The sequence below is a fragment of the Agelaius tricolor genome, unplaced genomic scaffold, assembly GCF_023055355.1.
Source record: "Agelaius tricolor isolate 1412-34295 unplaced genomic scaffold, bAgeTri1.0.p SCAF_31, whole genome shotgun sequence".
NCBI classification, from domain to species: Eukaryota; Metazoa; Chordata; class Aves; order Passeriformes; family Icteridae; genus Agelaius; species Agelaius tricolor.
In genome coordinates this window covers 2,998,181-3,015,782 of record NW_027269291.1, presented here as the reverse complement: position 1 = coordinate 3,015,782, position 17,602 = coordinate 2,998,181, and the positions used below count along the sequence as shown (strand labels likewise).

At 51.9% G+C, this 17,602-nt stretch overlaps 2 protein-coding genes across 4 annotated transcripts; both read left to right on the top strand.

Moving 5' to 3' along the window:
* Nucleotides 1-1,111: 1,111 nt before the first annotated feature.
* On the top strand, nucleotides 1,112-10,663 carry ORMDL3 (ORMDL sphingolipid biosynthesis regulator 3). The gene is made up of 4 exons (XM_071451048.1): nucleotides 1,112-1,227; nucleotides 5,158-5,358; nucleotides 6,536-6,687; nucleotides 6,811-10,663. The coding sequence occupies exons 2-4, from the start codon at nucleotides 5,185-5,187 to the stop codon at nucleotides 6,944-6,946; spliced, it is 462 nt and encodes a 153-aa protein (XP_071307149.1). The 5' UTR covers nucleotides 1,112-1,227; nucleotides 5,158-5,184; the 3' UTR covers nucleotides 6,947-10,663.
* A 97-nt stretch (nucleotides 10,664-10,760) lies between these two features.
* On the top strand, nucleotides 10,761-16,345 carry GSDMA (gasdermin A). Of its 3 annotated transcripts, none has more exons than XM_071451047.1 (10): nucleotides 10,761-11,455; nucleotides 12,547-12,800; nucleotides 12,976-13,171; nucleotides 13,410-13,575; nucleotides 13,648-13,741; nucleotides 14,129-14,182; nucleotides 14,411-14,565; nucleotides 14,757-14,907; nucleotides 15,606-15,679; nucleotides 15,809-16,345. In XM_071451047.1, exons 2-10 carry the CDS (start codon nucleotides 12,593-12,595, stop codon nucleotides 16,067-16,069), a joined length of 1,359 nt encoding a protein of 452 aa, XP_071307148.1. In that variant the 5' UTR covers nucleotides 10,761-11,455; nucleotides 12,547-12,592; the 3' UTR covers nucleotides 16,070-16,345. The 3 variants fall into 3 exon arrangements, with proteins under 3 accessions (XP_071307148.1, XP_071307146.1, XP_071307147.1); XM_071451045.1 differs by having other exon boundaries at nucleotides 12,547-12,812; XM_071451046.1 differs by lacking the exon at nucleotides 10,761-11,455 and adding an exon at nucleotides 11,462-11,663 and having other exon boundaries at nucleotides 12,547-12,812.
* The last annotated feature ends 1,257 nt before the right edge of the window (nucleotides 16,346-17,602 follow it).

Below are 17,602 nucleotides of genomic sequence, written 5' to 3'. Positions count from 1 at the left end.
AGAGGGCACCGCAGAGGAGCCGGGCGGGGACAACGCGGTTCTAGCGGGTGGCAATCAGGGGCCTTTCATCTGCTTTACCCCGCATCTCCGTCTCTCCGCGCCCAAGGCCCTCTGGAGGCAGACATTGCTGAGCTCTGGCTCCGGCAAGTGACCCCGTGCCCTGGCAGCAGCGCGGTGCCAGCATGTGACACCCTGGCAGCCCTGGCAGCCCGCGGGGTCTCCGTGCTCTGGCCGTGCCCTGTCAGGATGGATGCAGACGGGGTCAGGACACACAGCTCAGCACAGGGAGGCACAGGGGCACTCAGGGAACCTCGACATCGCTGTGACTCCACCTGGGCCAACACCGAAACTCATCGTGGGCTGTGCCAGCTCGGGGGGCACAGAGTGGCACCGGCAGAGCCGCGGGCAGCCGGGAGCACCTCGCTGGGGCCCCGCACACTGCCAGGGGCTACGGGCAGGGGGTTTGCACCCAAAGCGGTGCCGGCGCTGCCCCTCTGCTGCTGGAAGAGCCGGCAGCAGGCACTCACAGAGCCCTGCACAGATGGCTGCGGCACCCGTGGGCCGTGCCAGCCCCACGCGATGGGCTTTGATGGTTGTGCAAACAAAAGCGGAGCCAGATGGTCTCCCCCGCGCTCCAGCGCTGGAATCCCGCGCTCGCTCCCAGCCCCGACCTTGGCTGGGTGTCCTGCAGCGCTGCCGGCCTGCCCGGGCTGTATGCACAATGCTGCCCCTGGGATTTTCATGCTATCACGGAATCAGAGTAGTTTGGGTGGGAAGGGACTTTAAAAACCACCCAGTCCCACCCCATGCCATGGGCAGGGACACATTCCAGTGTCCAAATCGCTCCAAGCCCTGTCCAACCTGGCCTCGCACAGTTCCAGGGATGGGGCAGCCACAGCTCCTGCTGGAAGCTGCCCCAGTGCTCCCCCACCCTCGGATTTCCCTGGGAGAAGCTGCAGGGGGGGCAGCCCCTCCTCCCCGGGCAGGCTGGAGGCACCCAGCGGGGTCTGGGGTCCCCTGTGATCGGTGCATCCCCCGATGCCCTTCCCGGAGCCGCTCCCGCCGGTTCCCATGGCGGCCCCGCCTCTCCCGCTGCTGCCGGACTACAGCTCCCGGCGTGCCGCGGCGGGGCGGGCCGAGGGGCCGCCGGGAGCGCACCGGGAGCGCGGCGGAGCGAGCGCCGGCCCCGCCGAGCCGAGCCGAGCCGGGCCGGACCGGGCGGGAGCGGTGAGTGCGGGCCGGGGGCGCGGGGCAGGACCGGGGGGCTCTGCCCTCCCTGGGGGCGGCGGCAGCGGCGGCCGAGCCCCGCGGCCGGGCCGGGGGAAGGTGCCTCGCATGGGCCCGGCCCGAAAGGAAAACACCGCAAAAGAGACAAGCGGGTGCTGGGATGGAGCTGGGGAGCGGAGGGGGGGTCCCGGTTACATAGTGCGGGTCCCCACGGTGGGGTCGCGCTGTTCAGAGCCCGGCCGGGAGCGGGTCCTGCCCCGGCCTCCTGGGGCACCGTCCCGTCCCGGGAAAACGGGGAGGAGAGTGGGGTCTGGGACCCCACTTGAGCCCGGAGGAGCCCAAGCTCGGCCTTCTCTTGGTGTCCAAGATCTCCCGTTAAATCCACCAGGAAAGGCCGAGGGGGCAGGATCCCCGCCCTCAGCCGGGGCGGCTCACGCGTGTCCTCGTCCCCGTGTTCCCCGTGTTCCCCGTGTTCCCCGTGTCCCCTCCGGGGCTCCGGCAGCCCCGGGCCGCCGAGGACGAACGGGGCAGCGCTGGGGCTCTGACACGTCCAGCACAGGCTCGGGTTGGAGGGACACGGAACGCTGTGTTCCCAGTGTCACCTCTCACCCAGCACGGCCCATTTCACCAGCGTCCCCCATGTCCTCCATGCTCGGGTTCATCCGTTGCCAGCGGCACAGAAGGGTTTAAAGGATTTGTTTGGGAGGTGGCAGCTGTTGCTGCTAGAGATTGGGATCTGTGATCCGTGGGATCATCGGCACCTGCAGTCTGGGAACACTCAAGATCAAGATAAGCACCCGAGCCCTCCTTCCCTCCCCAGCCCAGTGAAGATCCTGCAGCAGGGTGCCAGGACTGGAGCATGATCCTGAAATCCCTGGGGAGGGGGGGCAGCACTGCCAAATCATAGGATCATTGATTTAGGATGGAAAAGGCCTTCAAGATCATCAAGTCCAAGTGTTAAGCAAGGGAACAGGAGCAGGTGGTGGTCACACTCCTCTGGGGACAAAGGTGAGGAAGGAGCTGCCCCCGGACAGGGAGCAGGACAGGCAGGATGAGGCAGAGGGAGGGCTCAGCTCCACCACCTCACTGTGCCCTTTGCCACTGGCCACAGCTCCGACTTTTCCCCTCCTTGGATGGCCACTGTCCAATGTCAGCACAGCCCTGACCTTCACCCTCAGCCTGGTGCAACATTCAGGCTTTTCTGTTCCAAAAAAAAGTGAGAAAGCAGAGCCTGGCAGCAGCTGCTGTGGGAAGGGGGGCTGGAGTCCTTCCCATGGTGGGCTGTGTCTTGTTGTCCTGCAGGTGAACAAATCCTGGTGTGGAATTAGAAATCAAACATGGGATGTGGGATGGGGGTAGGGACAGGGCTCTGGGAGCTCGTGTGCCCTCAGCCAAGCTTGTGCAATCCAAAATTTGTGAGAGCTGGGCCAAGGGCTGCGGAGCCCCGGGCAGAGCTGGTGAAATATTTAAGGTGGGGAAGGACAGATTGGAGATGTGGAATCACCCTCATTGCAGCAGTGAGTGCTTGGTGTGTCTGTATGTCCTGCAAGAGTGAATTAACCAACCTCTCGTATGTTCCAGCATCCCACCCCTCTAATCCTTAATTTCACAAGGAAGGGAAACTGAGACACAGGAAGGAGAATTGCTTCACATACAGCTTCCAAGTTGGGCCCTTTCCCACCCAGTTGTGGGTCTGCAACTGCTCTCGTTTACAGAGACCAAATCCAAGCTGCTCCTTAGTTTTTGGAAGTTACACTCATGGTTGGAAATTCCACAGCACCAGCCATGGGCACCTCTGGCTGCAGGGAGCTTCCACGGCCCTTGGATAATGGGATCAGGAAAGACTCCTGGAGAGAAGGTTTTTAACTGTTGATGAAAGTAGATTTGAAGGCCTCCAGTGAAAGCACAGATCCTTTTCTGAGGGCACTCCCTTCCCAATCCCTTTTCCTGCACCCTTTTGTTGCTCCAAGACCCAGCCATGTGGTTCCTCCTGCTGCACAGCTGGAATCCCACAGACACAGCTCTCTGTGGAGCATCCAGCTGTTCCTCACTCCTGTCTCCTGCATCCTCCAGACTAAACAAACCCATTTCCTTCCAGCTGTCCTTGCAGGTCATGTTTTTCCTACACCTCTGCTCATTTTCTGCAGCTCCTCCCAGGACTGGACAGTGTTCACCCAACATCCAGGAGATCTATTTCCCATGTCTGGCACTCAGCACTCCTGTTTACACATTCCATGGGGTGTTTTTCTTTTTGTTGTTGTAACAATCTGACTCTTTTTGACTCATTTATGCTTCACCCCAACCCCTAGTTTTCCTTCTGAGAGCCTTTGGGAATTGCAGCAGGTTTAGGACAGAGCTGCTCCCTCTGCCAGGGGTGAAGTGCTGAACTCTGGCCCTCAGTCCTGTTTCCAAATCAAACTTTGGGCTTTTCTCTGGAATATCCATAAATTGGTGACCTGGGAGGTGAGCAACAAGGGAGTGAGCACCCCACAGACCTGCAGCCACTTTCCTGGAAACAAAATCCTTCTCCAGGTATGAGGCCCCTGACACAGTGAGGTGAGGATCTGCAGCAACAGCTGCCTGTGTGCATGCAAGAGGTTTGGGAGTTACTTGGAGCATTCCAAGAGCTGTGGAGTGGAGGCTGGCTGTGAGTCCCAGCCCTGGGCAGGAGTGGGGATGGTGCCAGCTCCTGAGACAAGGCAGGCCCAGCACTCCATGAGGGAGCTGGGAACAGCTGGCAGTGAGGAGAGTGTGATGTTGGATCTGGCTCAGGCTCGCCTCCAGAGAGCTGGAGGGAACAGCAACACAGCTTCCAGCTGTGGGAAGCAACAGCAAAGCCACAGGGCCAGACATCAGGAAACAGCCTTCACTGTGGGGTGCTGCAGCCAAGGAGGATGAACTGGATCATCTCATCAAGCTCCTCTTCCCTGGGACACAAAGATGATTTTACATTTCCCTGATGTTGGTGTGAAGATATTCAGCTTTACAGTGGGTTTAGTTTGTGCTGTTTTCTGTAATTCCTGGACACCAGTGAGCCAGAGCTCTCCTGCTGCCACTGGCACTGTGTCAGTCCAGAAAGCCACTTGATACCTTCACTGTCTCAGAGGCACCACTCCAAGGACTTGCTCTGACAGGGTGATACTCTCTTGCTTCCTCTCCCTCCTGGCACTGTCCAGAAAACCATCTTTGTGCTCCTCCTACATGGCAGTTGTTCCTTCCAGGTAGGGGAAGGGCTAACTCCTCCCCAGCTCTTCCTCCTGAAACATCCTCCCAAGGCACTCTGTGCTGTTATCTCTCCCTTTTTACGTTCCTCAAGAAGAATCTCATTCCTTCCCTGGGGGGAAATTTTTTTTTGTTCCTCTTTTTTTCCCCTTCTGTAAGTCTTAAATCTGAGGCAAAACACATGAGCCAGAGTAGGAGACCAGCAAACCTCCTGAGCCGTGCAGAACCATGTTAATTTAGTTAAATTAATTAGGAGATCTGTTGATACAGAGCCTTTCCTCTGCAAATGCTCTGGTCCCTTCCCAAGTTTAAGGCATGCTGACTCCATAAACATGCAGGAAGTTTCCTGTGCTGTGTGTTTCCATGATTAACACTGTGATGAGGATTTAAAAGTGCTTCAAAATATTGGTTTGAGTTTTGTCAGGCAATCGTGGGATTGAACCTCAACACCTCAGCTCCAGGAAAACATCTCAAATCACAAGAAGCTTCTGTCACAGACAAGCTTCCCACACATAATTCCCAAATCTCAACCACTCCCGGAGTCAGCGACGTCAGCTCTAAGAATGGCAATACCGAGGGGCAGAGGAGGGAACCGACTGGGGATTTTTATAGCAAACAGCAGATTTTGGCTTTGCTTGACAACCAGCCTGTGCTCAGCCCCACCGAGCAGTTTGGATCCGGGCTCTGACCTCAGTGTTTGTGTTGCAGGGGCTCCTGCCAGCCAGGAGAGGCAGGATGAACGTGGGAACGGCGCACAGCGAGGTGAACCCCAACACGCGGGTGATGAACAGCCGCGGCATCTGGCTGTCCTACGTGCTGGGCATCGGGCTGCTGCACGTCGTGCTCCTCAGCATCCCCTTCTTCAGCGTCCCCGTGGTCTGGACCCTCACCAACATCATCCACAACCTGGTAAGGGAGCGGCATGGGGAACCTTGGCACAGCTGTTCCTCTGAGCAATCTGCTGAGATTCCTGTTGAAACAATTCCTTTGTGTTTCCAAAGATGCCGGGTGAGTTGCTCAACCTCCTGCCCTCGGCCTGTACTGGTGCCTCTGGGTTATGGATTTAAATCCAGCCCAGGTACAGGTGAGGCAGCAACACCTGGTGAGGCTGCTCAGAGGGGACGTGGATTCATTTTCTGTAGGGCAAATCCTTCATTGTGTCCCCTTCCCAAAGGAATCTGTGACAGACCCTATCACTGGGGTTGGTAAAACCTGAATTAGCCTCATGAGAGTTAAGAAAAAACAAGATTAACCCCCTGATTTTGTTCTGCCTAAAGTAAAAGATTAGTCCAGGAACTGATTCTTCTCTCTGAAGATCAAGTGCCACATAGATCCCCTTGGGCACAGGGGACAAAAAACTTGTGGAATGGAGCAGCTGATTGTGTATCTTTTATTTTAAATAACATCTCAGCCTGGGAATATTCCAGAGATAAAAATTACAGGGATTGAGGATCCTCATGGTAAGTTATTACTAGTGGGGGATAAAAACCTCCACAAACGCCCAAACTGGAGCTGCTCAGGAGATAAAAACCTCCACAAACCCTCAAACTGGAGCTGCTCAGGAGATAAAAACAACCACAAAGCCCCAAACTGGAACTGCTCAGCACTCAGCTCATGAGCTGCTGGCTTCTCACCCATCTTCCCTGGCAGCTTAGTTTCTGGGGACAAAAAGGCATTTAAAGGCCAGGAGTGGCTGTACTTGGGAGCTGTGGTGTAGCCAGAATGTTTGTCTGTGACTTGTGTTCCCTCGGTAATCAGGGGGTGACAGATCTTCTCCCAGACATTTTCGGGGAGCCTGCAGGCAGCAGGCAGGCACTAATCTCCCGATCGCAGAGATGCCAGGGCTGTAATCTTGCCACCGCCTCCTTGGCTCACACCCAGGAGCCGAGCGAGGTTTCTGACGTGGAGCAGCCGAGCTGGCCCGGCCTTTCCCAACTCTCCTTTCCCCGCTTCCCTGGCCGCTCCGGGTTTTCCAGCAGTGCCACATCCCTCTAGTGGAGCGGCGCGGGGGTGCAAGCGCCCAGCTCCCCTGCCTCGGATCTGGGGTTTCTGGGGTCCCGTGTGCCTGACGCTGTGTGTCCTGCAGAGCATGTACATCTTCCTGCACACCGTGAAGGGAACCCCCTTCGAGACCCCGGACCAGGGCAAGGCGCGGCTGCTCACGCACTGGGAGCAGATGGATTACGGAGTCCAGTTCACCGCGTCCCGCAAGTTCCTCACCATCATGCCCATCGTCCTGTGAGTATTCTGGGCTGGCTGAGCCGCCTCGTGTCTCAGCACCCATCAGTGTTCTGGGAGATAAACACCTGGAATGCCACAGCTCAGTTTGCCTCTCCCTCTGTTCCTACCTTCCCTCTCCAGGTATTTTCTAACCAGTTTTTACACCAAGTACGACCGGGTGCACTTCATCATCAACACCATCTCCCTCATGAGTGTCCTGATCCCCAAACTGCCTCAGTTCCACGGCGTGAGGATCTTTGGCATCAACAAGTACTGAGCGGCGTGGCCGGAGCGGATGGAGGAGGACAGGGCTGAGGGGGGATTCCTCCCTCCAGCCCCATTTCCTCCCCCCACACAGACTGGGATGTGGTTTGGCTGTTTAAAAGCAGATCCCAACAGACACATTCCGCATGCTGGATCCTCGTGCCCAATAAATCCAAACCAGCTCCAGAGTAGAGTTTAGTGCGGAGCAGGACGTGCGACGCCGGATTTCTCTTCTCCCAGGGTCATCAATAGATGCAAAACCACTGAGACTTTGAGGTACAACAAGGATGAATTCTGGGAAGAGTCTCATCTATTCCAGACATGGAATGACGAGGATAGGGATGAGGGGAAAAGCTTTTAGTGCTGGTACTATTGCTGTGGTAAATGCACTTTAAAATACATTTCCCTTCCTGAAGCTGGGTGCTTTGAGCAGAACGTGAGGGAAATCCAAAGGGATACAGCCAGACTTTCCCAGGACTGGATTGTTTTGGGGTCTGATTTCCAGTTTTAGGTGGGAAGCGGGAGGGGGAAGTGAACGACAGATTTTTATTTTGCAATCGTTGACACCACTGAGAAGGGAAATTCTTTTCCTAAAAACAGCACAGGAAGAAGTGCCCTGCAGTTTGACAAAGCTCTTGATTTCCTATATCAACATCCATGTGGTCCGGGGAAAAGGTGGAAAGATCCAAAATCATGCTTGTTATTTTCAGTTTATACCCAAATCTGCCCAGGTAACTCCTCTCCCCACCCCAAACTGCTGTTTTTATGTGCACAGGAGCTCAGTGGGCATTTGGATCAAGGGCTGAGGGCGGGTGATTTAATGACTGACACCAAATGCCACGGAGCTCCTTGGAACATGGACATGGACAGGGGTGGGAGAGGCAGACAGTGGGCAGGTACAGGTGGAGGGCTGATTGCTCCAATCAAGCAGGCAGCCATCCTTGAATTGGAATTGTTCTCCTCACTTCAGCTCCTTGGTTGCTTAAATGCACGTGACAGACTGGGATTTGCCAGTTCTCCATGGACTCAAGGGTTGGATTTTTGGCTTACCTGGAAATCTGTCCCTCAGCTCCATGCCCAAGGGTTGTGTGAGCAGCAGCACCAGCAGCAGATAAATTGACCAGCAAAGGAGTCAATTTGTCACTGACAGTAGATCCTGTCACAGAGGAACAAAATCAAGCCTTTTTCCTCTAAAATTACCACCTAAATAAAGCAGGCTTAGGTTTCCTGGCTGAGACAGCTTTTACTGTTGTACTGAAAATCAGAATGACCTGATTTCCCTTTGGGTTGTGTCCCAGGTGGAATGGGTTTTCCCTCACTCTTCCCCTGTAACCCCATGAAAACCTTTATTTTTGTTGTCTTAGTGCTTATATTGTCTCACCTTTTTTGACAATGGTATAAATCTTTTTAATCTTCTTTTTTTGTCCTTGCAGTAGCAAATCCAGCTTTAGAGGCCGTGAGGGAGAATGTTGAGGTTTTGGATGATCTGAGCATAGGACATGGAAGGGGGAATTTTTAGATCTGTTACTACTCCATGCATAATTTTAGACAAGTTGCTTCACTTCTCTCTCAGACTTCCTTTGGGATTGCTACAGGGAAGGGAAAATCTGGAGTGTACCTCAGAGGGCTGCTGGAATACAGGGAGAATCATTCCCTAATGTGTTTGGAAAGTGGAAATCCAAGTGAAAAGGAAGTTTTCAAGCAGGTAGAAGGAGAAGAGAATCTGGCTGGAGACCCTAGGGTATTGACAGATGTGCAATTTCCTTGATGGGCAGTTTAAACCTTCAAACCTAGGATAGAAGAGCTGCTGCTTTAGCTGAGGTACTCTCTACCCTAATCGGCTCTTTAAGCTACTAGACAATGATAATTGTGATAAAAATAGAGATATTTCATCAATCAGCTGGGAAATGACACAGACATGAGCAGTATTCCTTCAGGAGGGGCAGGTCCTGGCAGGGTGCCTGAGGCTGAACTTGAAATGTTGATTGTGGTGCTGAACAGACCTGAGTGTGCCCAGACACCACTTCCATCTCCAGGGGAAAGGAAAGGAAACTAATTATTGTCATAGAAAACATGGGGAAAACCATCATTTTGGAACAGAAACAGCCTCTAGATGCTTTCAAACATGACTCCTCCCAGACAGACATATGCTGGGTATCTCTAAGCATATGCACATCACAGATTTGTAAATTTAGAATAATTATCAATTGAAAGGATCAGCTTTTTTTTTTTTTATGGCATACAGCAATAACACAGCTGTGGGTTTGAACACTTGTGTGGTCACTGACACTATCTGACCCTGTTTCTTAAATTAAAGATCAGCTGGGACTCAGAATGGGATTATAAACTTCTCAAACAAGCAGGTTCTAAAATCTAAAGCCCCAAATTGTAATTAGGACTCTGCCTAGCAACAAAAATAAATATTTTTTGATTTCTCTCCTTCACACAAATTATCAAAACAGCCAATGGCAGAGTCATGGCATGAGACTCTTCACAACACAGGTGTGGCATTTTTCCATGGAATAACTGACATTAATTTGGACTCAGTTAATCCAGTCAAGGGAAACTTAAATGGAAACATAAGTAATATGGAAAGAAGCAAGTTGAAGAAAGATTTCATGTTCTATTGTGGTGAGTTAAGTACCTATATATGATTAATTAGTATTTGAACAATTACACATCAGGTAGCAACTTCCTTAAGATCCCAGCTTAAGGGTAGGTGTCAGGATCAATCAAAAATAAAAAGCAGGAAGTCAATTGTAATTCAACCACCATTCTTGGGTGTACCTGAGGCAGTCTGAAGTGAAAGGACACCATGAGCAGGCTGAAGGGTGGTCAGACATGTCCTGGAAGGGGACAGATCAAGGGTGGAACCACATTGTGGGAGGAGAAACGAAACAGGAACAGATGTGGTGCTGCAGGGAGGAGATAACTGATTGTTACTGATGTTAAATGGGATTCTGATCACATCACACGTGACAGATTCCCTCTCACACTGGTCCTGTATCATGATCAGGACAAGTTCCTACCTGGAGAGATCAAATCTCCTGTGATGGAAAAACAACTCCTGGTAAGTTATTTTAAGCTTTTCTGGTTTGTTCTGCAATTAAAAACTTTGGAATGGCTGGAAGCCTTCTCAGGAACTGGCAGCAGCCTGGCCCATCTTGTACTTGGCAAAGCCCCCTCAGCCACTGTCAGCACCACGCACGTTTCCAAGGGGCACAGCAGCCCCTGCTCCAGGACCCTCAGAAAACCAGCAAGTCCTCCCAGCCTGATGTTCCTGAATCAGGGATCCTCACCTGGGAGTCCTTTCACAGAGCTACCAGGCTGGCAAACAGTCCAAACCTTTGCAGGAAAAAGCCTATAAAATTAAAATAAATGGAGGGCTACTTATTCTCTTTTATGTTAGAATCACTGTTCAATTTTGGGTTGTTTTTAGAAGCTTGGTACTGGCCCTCAAGGAGGGGACAGCAGTGGGTTAACACATTAATATTCCTTCTTGTGACTTATGTTGCTTTATCATTGCCTAGAATATCTTTTAAGCATGTGAGTGTTGGTGTGTCCATACCCTCCTTGGATCAGTTAAATCAGCTGAATTAGTTGGGAGGGTTTTTAAAGGAATGTTCTGTACAAAGTTTTAGGGGTTTTTTTCCCATAGCCTTCTTTTTGCTGTGGATACAGGAGTCTCATGTAGAGAACTTTCTAAAATAAAGTGTGAATATTTTTATTACTCCTTTGTACAGTATTCTAAGAGAGACTAATAAAAGTGAAGTATTCAGGTAAAAAATTGTGCTTGAGTCCTGGAATCTTCTCATGGATGGCTTTTGCTGTCATACAAGCATGGCAATGTTCCCAGGAGACATGGAATGGCCTGGGTTGGAAGGCACCTTAAGGCTCATGGGCCATTCCCACCCCCTGCCATGGGCAGGGACACCTTCCACTAGCCCAGGTTGCTCCAAGGCACATCCAACCTGCCCTTGGACACTCCCAGGGATGGGGCAGCCACAGCTTCTCTGGGAAACCTGTTCTGGGGCCACACCACCCTCACAGAGAGGAATTTCTTGCCAATATCCCCTCCTGAGTCCATTTCTCCATCTGTCAAAGAACAGCAGCATTACGTGGCTCTATAAAGCTGAATCCACAATGATGGAATGGTTTTGTCCGAAAGGAACCTTAAAGCCACTCAGTGCCACCTGCAGCCAGGGACAGGGACACATTCCTGTGCAGTCTGGTCTGGGACACTTCCAGCAGTGGACTTACACCTCCTATATCTGTAGAAGTTCCAGGAAGCCACAGCCCCTTTAACAGACTCTGCTCAATGAGTAAAAAGGAAGCGTTACGTAAGCAACGGCCGATTTGTGGAAGCAGAACGCGGGTGGTGAGGATGTAAAATTGCTGAAGTGACCTCACAGCCAGGAACAGCTCCTGATAAACTGCTGGGTACAGCCAGGGGTCTTCCAGCACAGACTGGGTCTGACACTGCTCCTGCCCAGGGGCTGCTTCAGGGAGCCCCGTTAGCAAGGTAAGAGAAATCAATTCACTCTTTGCTCTGGAGTTGTGGTGGTGCGAGCTTCCTGTGCAACTCACAGCTCCTGTACTTCACAAACGCTTCCACACCTCTGAGCACAAGGGAAGCCAGAGATTTTCTCCCCAGTCCTGCTGCTCTCCAGAGGCCACATCACCTCAGCAGCCCCACAGTCTGCTCTGTACACCCCCCACCCCACAAACAGGTAAGTGCATTATCCCAGAGCTTTGGGAAGGGGAGAAGGTTGGTGAGAGCTCCCTGTTAAGTGCTCTTGTTTAGTTTTTCTTCTCTTCTTAGAAACCTTCAAGGGAATGAGACCTGCAAGGGCTACTAACCTTGAGCATACAAGGCTTTTTGTCTTTGGAATGGTTTAAATTGAAACAGGGTAGCATTAGATGGGATATTGGCAAGAAATCCCTCTGAGGATGCTGAGGCCCCAGAACAGGGTGCCCAGATAAGCTGTGGCTGCCCCATCCATGGAAGTGTCTCTAACCAGGTTGGATGGGGTTTGGAGCAGCCTGGCAGACTGGAAGGTGTACCTGACCATGGCAGGGAAGTGAATGGGAGGAGCCCTAAGGTCCCTTCCCATCAATGCCAGTCTTAATTGCCCAATTTCCCCTCCCCAGCTCCGTCCCATAAAACACGAGAAAGTTGAAACTGAAACCTTTTGATAAAAACAAGCTGTCTCAGAAAAGAAACAGGGATTTCTTTCTGGCTCTGAAACATCAGCTCTCCCCTGCAGACCACCAAGGCCTGCCCAATGAGGCTGGGCTGGGTAGATGTCTCTCTGTTTTGGGGGACATTTGTCTCCAAAATCAGCACCCTGAGGGTCTGCCAGCTGTGCTCTCTCTGCACAGTCACTGAAGGTTAACAGCAAAGGGAGACAAGGCAAACAACCCACAGCTCCTGCTGCTTCCTCTCTAAAGACTCCCTGAAACAACCCTGTGAAACTTGTGTCCTTGGACAGTGAGGGGGGTTTTGAGTCATTATTTTGAAATCTTCTTAATCATTAAGTCACACTTTGTTACAATGAAATAACAATGTTATTTCAAGTAATTCAGCTTAGCTTGTGTTCCCTCTTTCCCAAGGCACAAATCCACCTTGCTTTGCTTCAAAACCTCAGCCACAGCCAGAATGTTTAAAAAACTCACCAAATTCATTGTAAATCAAATGGATCCATACAAAGAACTGGTCCCTGTCGAAAGCATCGCAGACAATGAGCACTTCAGGCCTCTCTATCTACTGAAAAAAAAAAGCAAACCAAAAACCATATTTCACCGAGCTCCCTACTACCAGAGGACAGGCTTCACACTGGATGATGTGCTGCTGCCTGGAGAAAATGGTAAAAGCATAGGTAAACCCAAAATTTATCAATATGAATTTATTAAATATCATAGATAATGTTTGTGAACCATTTGTGGCTGAACTCTACCATGTTCCAGCTTTCTTGTGTATGATTCACTGACAGTGCTGAGTCTGTGTAGTGCTGTTTAAGATAATGCATGGAATTATTTCAGAGTCCCTCCATCAAGAATGCAGCCAATTTACTCTCACAAAAGTCAGTGCTGACCAAGCTGATGGAGGTCTCAGCATTTCATTTGACCCTACAAATATGGAGCTGAAAGGAGGTGCCTCCTTGTCCAAAGAGTTTTCCATTATGCCACAGAAGAAGAGCATATCACTGGAATCACTGGAGGCACTGAGAAGAGAAAGGTAAGCAATGAGAAAGGGACCAGACATGCTCCAGTCATCTCCCTCCAGCACACACCAGGTTAACAATGGGTTTTCAACAGCCAAAAACCAAGATTAAGAACTTAGGGCATGAACTTCCTCTAATGAGGCCAGGTTGGACAGGAAATGGAGTGACAAGTTCCCCCATACAGGCTCATCCCCCCAGATGCCTCAGCTGCTCCTGGTGCTCCAAACCCTTCCCATGCTTTTCCTCTTTTAGGGAAATCAACATGGATCATTCCTTCATCCAACAGCTCCAGAGAACAGACATCAAGCTCTGTGTGGTCACTGAAATCCTCGAGGCCTCAGAGGAGGCCGTCTACAAGGAATCCACCAAGGCAGATGGGGGCTTCAAGGCCAAATTTTATGCTTCACTCTGTGCACAGGTTTGGCTTCTCCCTCCTTGCTTCCCCAGCAGCTGCACCCAGGTGTTCTGACAGGTTGTTTTCTTTATCCAGAGCAACAGGGAGCACAAACAAAGCATAGTGATACCCAAGGGCTGCACGCTGGCCTTCAGGACCATCCCACTACACATCAGAGATGGAGCATGGGGTAAGCAACTTCCAGAAATGAGCAAGTTCTCCATCCCAGAAGAGGAAGAACATTTTATGAAGTACCACTTGCCCCCAGAGCTACCTTCAGCTTGTCTGCAGATAGGAGGAGACGGTGTGAGAGACAGAAATCACCTGGGGGAGCTCAGACAAACCATGCAAGTTCAAAGATGCTCTTTGGGGAGGGACCAGTAAAGAAAGGAAAGAAGGGAGCCTCAGATCCACATTTCAGGAGCTGCAGAGCCCCTGGTGATAAATGGCACAGAGAGCAGAGTTTTGGTGTTTCTTTTCCTTTCCTACTCAGAAGAGAAGAGCCAGGGAGGAGGCTGAGTGGGTGACCACCACTGGGGAGGCTGGTATAGAAAACTGTTGTTTTATCCTCTTTTAGATCTGGATTATTTCCCAGCAGAAGCTGTGAGAAAGCAAACTTATGTAGCTGATGGTAAGTAATGTATTTTACTGCTTCCACATGCACAACTTTTGGCTGCTTTGGGTAAGATGGAATTTCCCAGCATAAAACAAATCACCAGGAGAGATGTATTTGCCTCTTCCCTGAGACACCACAACTGCCCCAGTTCCAGTTCACTTCAAATGAGTGTTCCAAACTCTAGGCTTAGAGCTGCCACTCCTAGAACTCAAGTGACAGATTTGGACTCATTCTGGTTTGCAGGTCCCTCAGCAGGAAAATTAGGACAAGTAATGACAGAAGTTCAATATTTCTGCCGAATTTTCCCCGAGTTGTCTCCTGACCTGCTGCTCATCACCTTAAACACCATCAAAGCTGCGATGAGAGACAAGAACCTCCTTCAAGAGCTCAGCCAGAAAGTAAGTGAAGCTTTTCTCACTGCCACAATTTATAACAGACACATCCACACCACTCCTCCTGTCCCACAAGTCACCTGCCCTGTGCCACAACTGCCCATCCAAAATTCCCTCTCTCAGCACATCTCCCTGCTCAGGACAAGCAGCAGCCTCTGCCCTCAAATCCTGACATTTCTTTTCCTTCTTCCTCACAGATGGAAGAAGTTACTGAGCAAAATGATGGTTATGAGCTGAGAACTGAGAGCCCAGACTTAAAGGAACTGTTCAGCATCTTACAGCAATCCCCAAGACATCATCTCCTTCTGCTGGCAGAAGGAATCACCTACGTCCTTGACGCTTTGCATGGTGAGGCTTTGGGGCTTCAAGAGGGAAATCAAGGCAGGGATGACTCCCACTCCTGCCATTCCCTCCTGCCTTCCTTATACTCCTCCTCCTCCTCTTCAAGTGGAATCAACATCCAAGTCCCATGGAGGGGAGAGGAGAGAAACCCCCTCTGCACCCATCCAGGGCTCCCTGCTCCCTCAAAGTTGCTTCCCCAACAACTCTGCTCTGCTGACCAGCAACAGGACCCAAGCAAAAGGCTGGAGCTGTGTCTGGGACAGCTGGGTTGGATATCAGGGAAAGGTTCTTATCCCAGAGGGTGCTCAGGCACTGAACTGACTCCCCAGGGAATGGTCACAGCCCCAAGGCTGACACAGTTCCAGCAGGGTTTGGACAAGGCTCTCAGCACAGGGTGGGATTGTTGGGGTGTCCTGTGCAGGGACAGGAGTTGGACATCAATTATCCTTCTAGATCCTTCCCAACTCCATATTCCATATTGGATATTGTGAGGAACAGCCAGATCACTCTCACAGTGAGCCTGCACAAAGCATTTCCATTAAAACATCCAAAGAATCTCAGACCAAAGCAGCATTTCCTACAAGAAATGATCACCCTTCCCATCCTCTTCACTCTTTCCCATCCTGCTCACCAGTCCTGTGCCACCAGCAACCTCCATCACCTTGGTGGGAGGGTTTGGATCCAAACCCAGTTTATTTCTGCAGAGTTAACGGAGGATCAGCTGCTGCTGCTGCTGGAATCCTTGGAAAGGAAGATTGTGTCCCAACAGCTGAACCTGGTGAGAACACACAGCACACTTGGCTCCTTTCAAGGGGATATGTTAATTCTAGCAACATTTCCATAATGATGACACAAGTTGACAATTGATTGAAATTCTGATTTTGCTTTTTTTGTTGTCGCTGTGAAGGTTGAAAATCTCCTGAAACATGACCTGGATAAGGGGGAGGAGACTTTTCTTGTGGATGCCAACGTGCTCTTCTCACAGGAGGAGGAACAGATGTTAACCATTGCCCTGGTGGAGCTTAGTGGAGTGCAGCTCCAGGAAGATGGATCAGTTACCCCTAGGGATAAACCCTTTGAGGCCATGGCAGCCTTGTTTGTGGCCCTGTATGCCCTTAACTTCCTGAGTGGTTCCAGGTCCCTGGCCCTGCCCAGGGAACCCCTCTGAGGTCTTGTGAACTCTCTACTGACAAGCCAGTTTTCTCTCCCTATATCATCCTTGTTAATAATCAAGGCTGATTTGGCTGGCAAAAGGAAATTTAAGGCTAGAAAATTCATTATGGCTACTAAAGGTTGGGTATCAAAGTGGATTTGTTTTACTTACACCACCCTGGTCCCAGCACTGCCATCATCCCTGAGATGTTCAATGGACACATGGAGCACTTTAGAGCAAACATACTCTCATTATCACTCTATAAATAAAGAGGACCTTTTTGATACACAATTGGATGTTCTCAAAGTCAATTTCTTAATCTTGTGTAGTTTTGGTTCCACAGCACATCTGGCAAGCTCAGGATGCTATATGAAAAATACAGGCACTTAGCCCTGGGGAGAAGTCAGGAGGGTCCCTCAGGCTGTGGAGCTCTGGGAGGGTCTCTGGAGGCCATGGGTGCCTGCAGCAAGGGCAGCACTGCTCACCTGTGTGGGGACTGACGGCTCTGGGAGCACCAGTGACCAGGCTCTGCCTTGCAACAGCTACGAGGGGAGCCCAGCTCCAACCTGGAACCGCCATGAAACCCTTTGGCTCCAGTCCCAGACCAGACCCCTCACAGAACCCCCAGCTTCAACCTGGCCCCTCATGAGACCCCTGCTCCCAGCCCCCTCCTCACTCACAGGATTCCCGATCCCAGCCCAGCCCCTCACAGGATTCCCAAGTCCACAAGGGACCCTTTGCAGGGTCCGCGGTCCCAGCCCAACCCCACATGGACCACAAGGGACCGCTCAGAGAATCCTCGATCCCATCGCGGCCCCTCACGGGACCCCTCACAGAATCCCCCATCCCAGCCCAACCCCTCACGGGACCCTTCACGGGATCCCCCCTCACAGACAAGCCCTTCACAGGACCCCCGACCCGGTCCCAGCCCGGCCCCTCATGGGACCCTTCACAGGACCCCCGACCCGATCCCAGCCCGGCCCCTCATGGGACCCTCCACAGAATCCCCGATCCCAGCCCAGCCCCTCATTGGACCCTTCACGGGACCCCCGACCTGGTCCCAGCGGGGCCCCTCACGGGACCTTTCACGGGATGCCCTCTCACAGACCAGCCCCTCACAGGACCCTTCACAGGATGCCCCCTCACACACAAGCCCCTCACAGGACCCTTCACGGGATGCCCCCTCACAGACCAGCCCCTCACAGGACCCTTCACGGGATGCCCCCTCACAGACAAGCCCCTCACGGGACCTCAGCGAAGACTCGCCCGCGCCCCCAAAAGGCGGGAACAGCTCAGCACCCGGCGGAAACGCCCGAAAGCTTACGGAGATTCCCGAAGGAGAGCGGCGAAAGAAGCCGATCGATACCGGAACCTTCCGAGAGGGCTCGGCAATAACGCCCGAAAATACAGGCGAAAATCTACGAGCGAGACGGAAACACCCGAGAGCATCACGAAACTCCACGAGCGGGCGCTACGGAACTCTCCGAGCGGTGCCTGAGCTATCCGAAAGCGCGACGGAACAACCCGAGCGCGAGCGGAAACGGCCGA

Excerpts from the sequence above, each read along its gene's own strand:
- ORMDL3 (XM_071451048.1), top strand. The coding sequence starts at position 5,185 with ATGAACGTGGGAACGGCGCACAGCGAGGTGAACCCCAACACGCGGGTG. Across the intron at positions 5,359-6,535 it reads CCAACATCATCCACAACCTG|AGCATGTACATCTTCCTGCA; the intron begins GTAAGGGAGCGG and ends TGTGTCCTGCAG. Across the intron at positions 6,688-6,810 it reads ACCATCATGCCCATCGTCCT|GTATTTTCTAACCAGTTTTT; the intron begins GTGAGTATTCTG and ends TTCCCTCTCCAG.
- GSDMA (XM_071451045.1), top strand. The coding sequence starts at position 12,593 with ATGTTTAAAAAACTCACCAAATTCATTGTAAATCAAATGGATCCATAC. Across the intron at positions 13,172-13,409 it reads GAGGCACTGAGAAGAGAAAG|GGAAATCAACATGGATCATT; the intron begins GTAAGCAATGAG and ends TTCCTCTTTTAG. Across the intron at positions 13,576-13,647 it reads ATGCTTCACTCTGTGCACAG|AGCAACAGGGAGCACAAACA; the intron begins GTTTGGCTTCTC and ends TTCTTTATCCAG.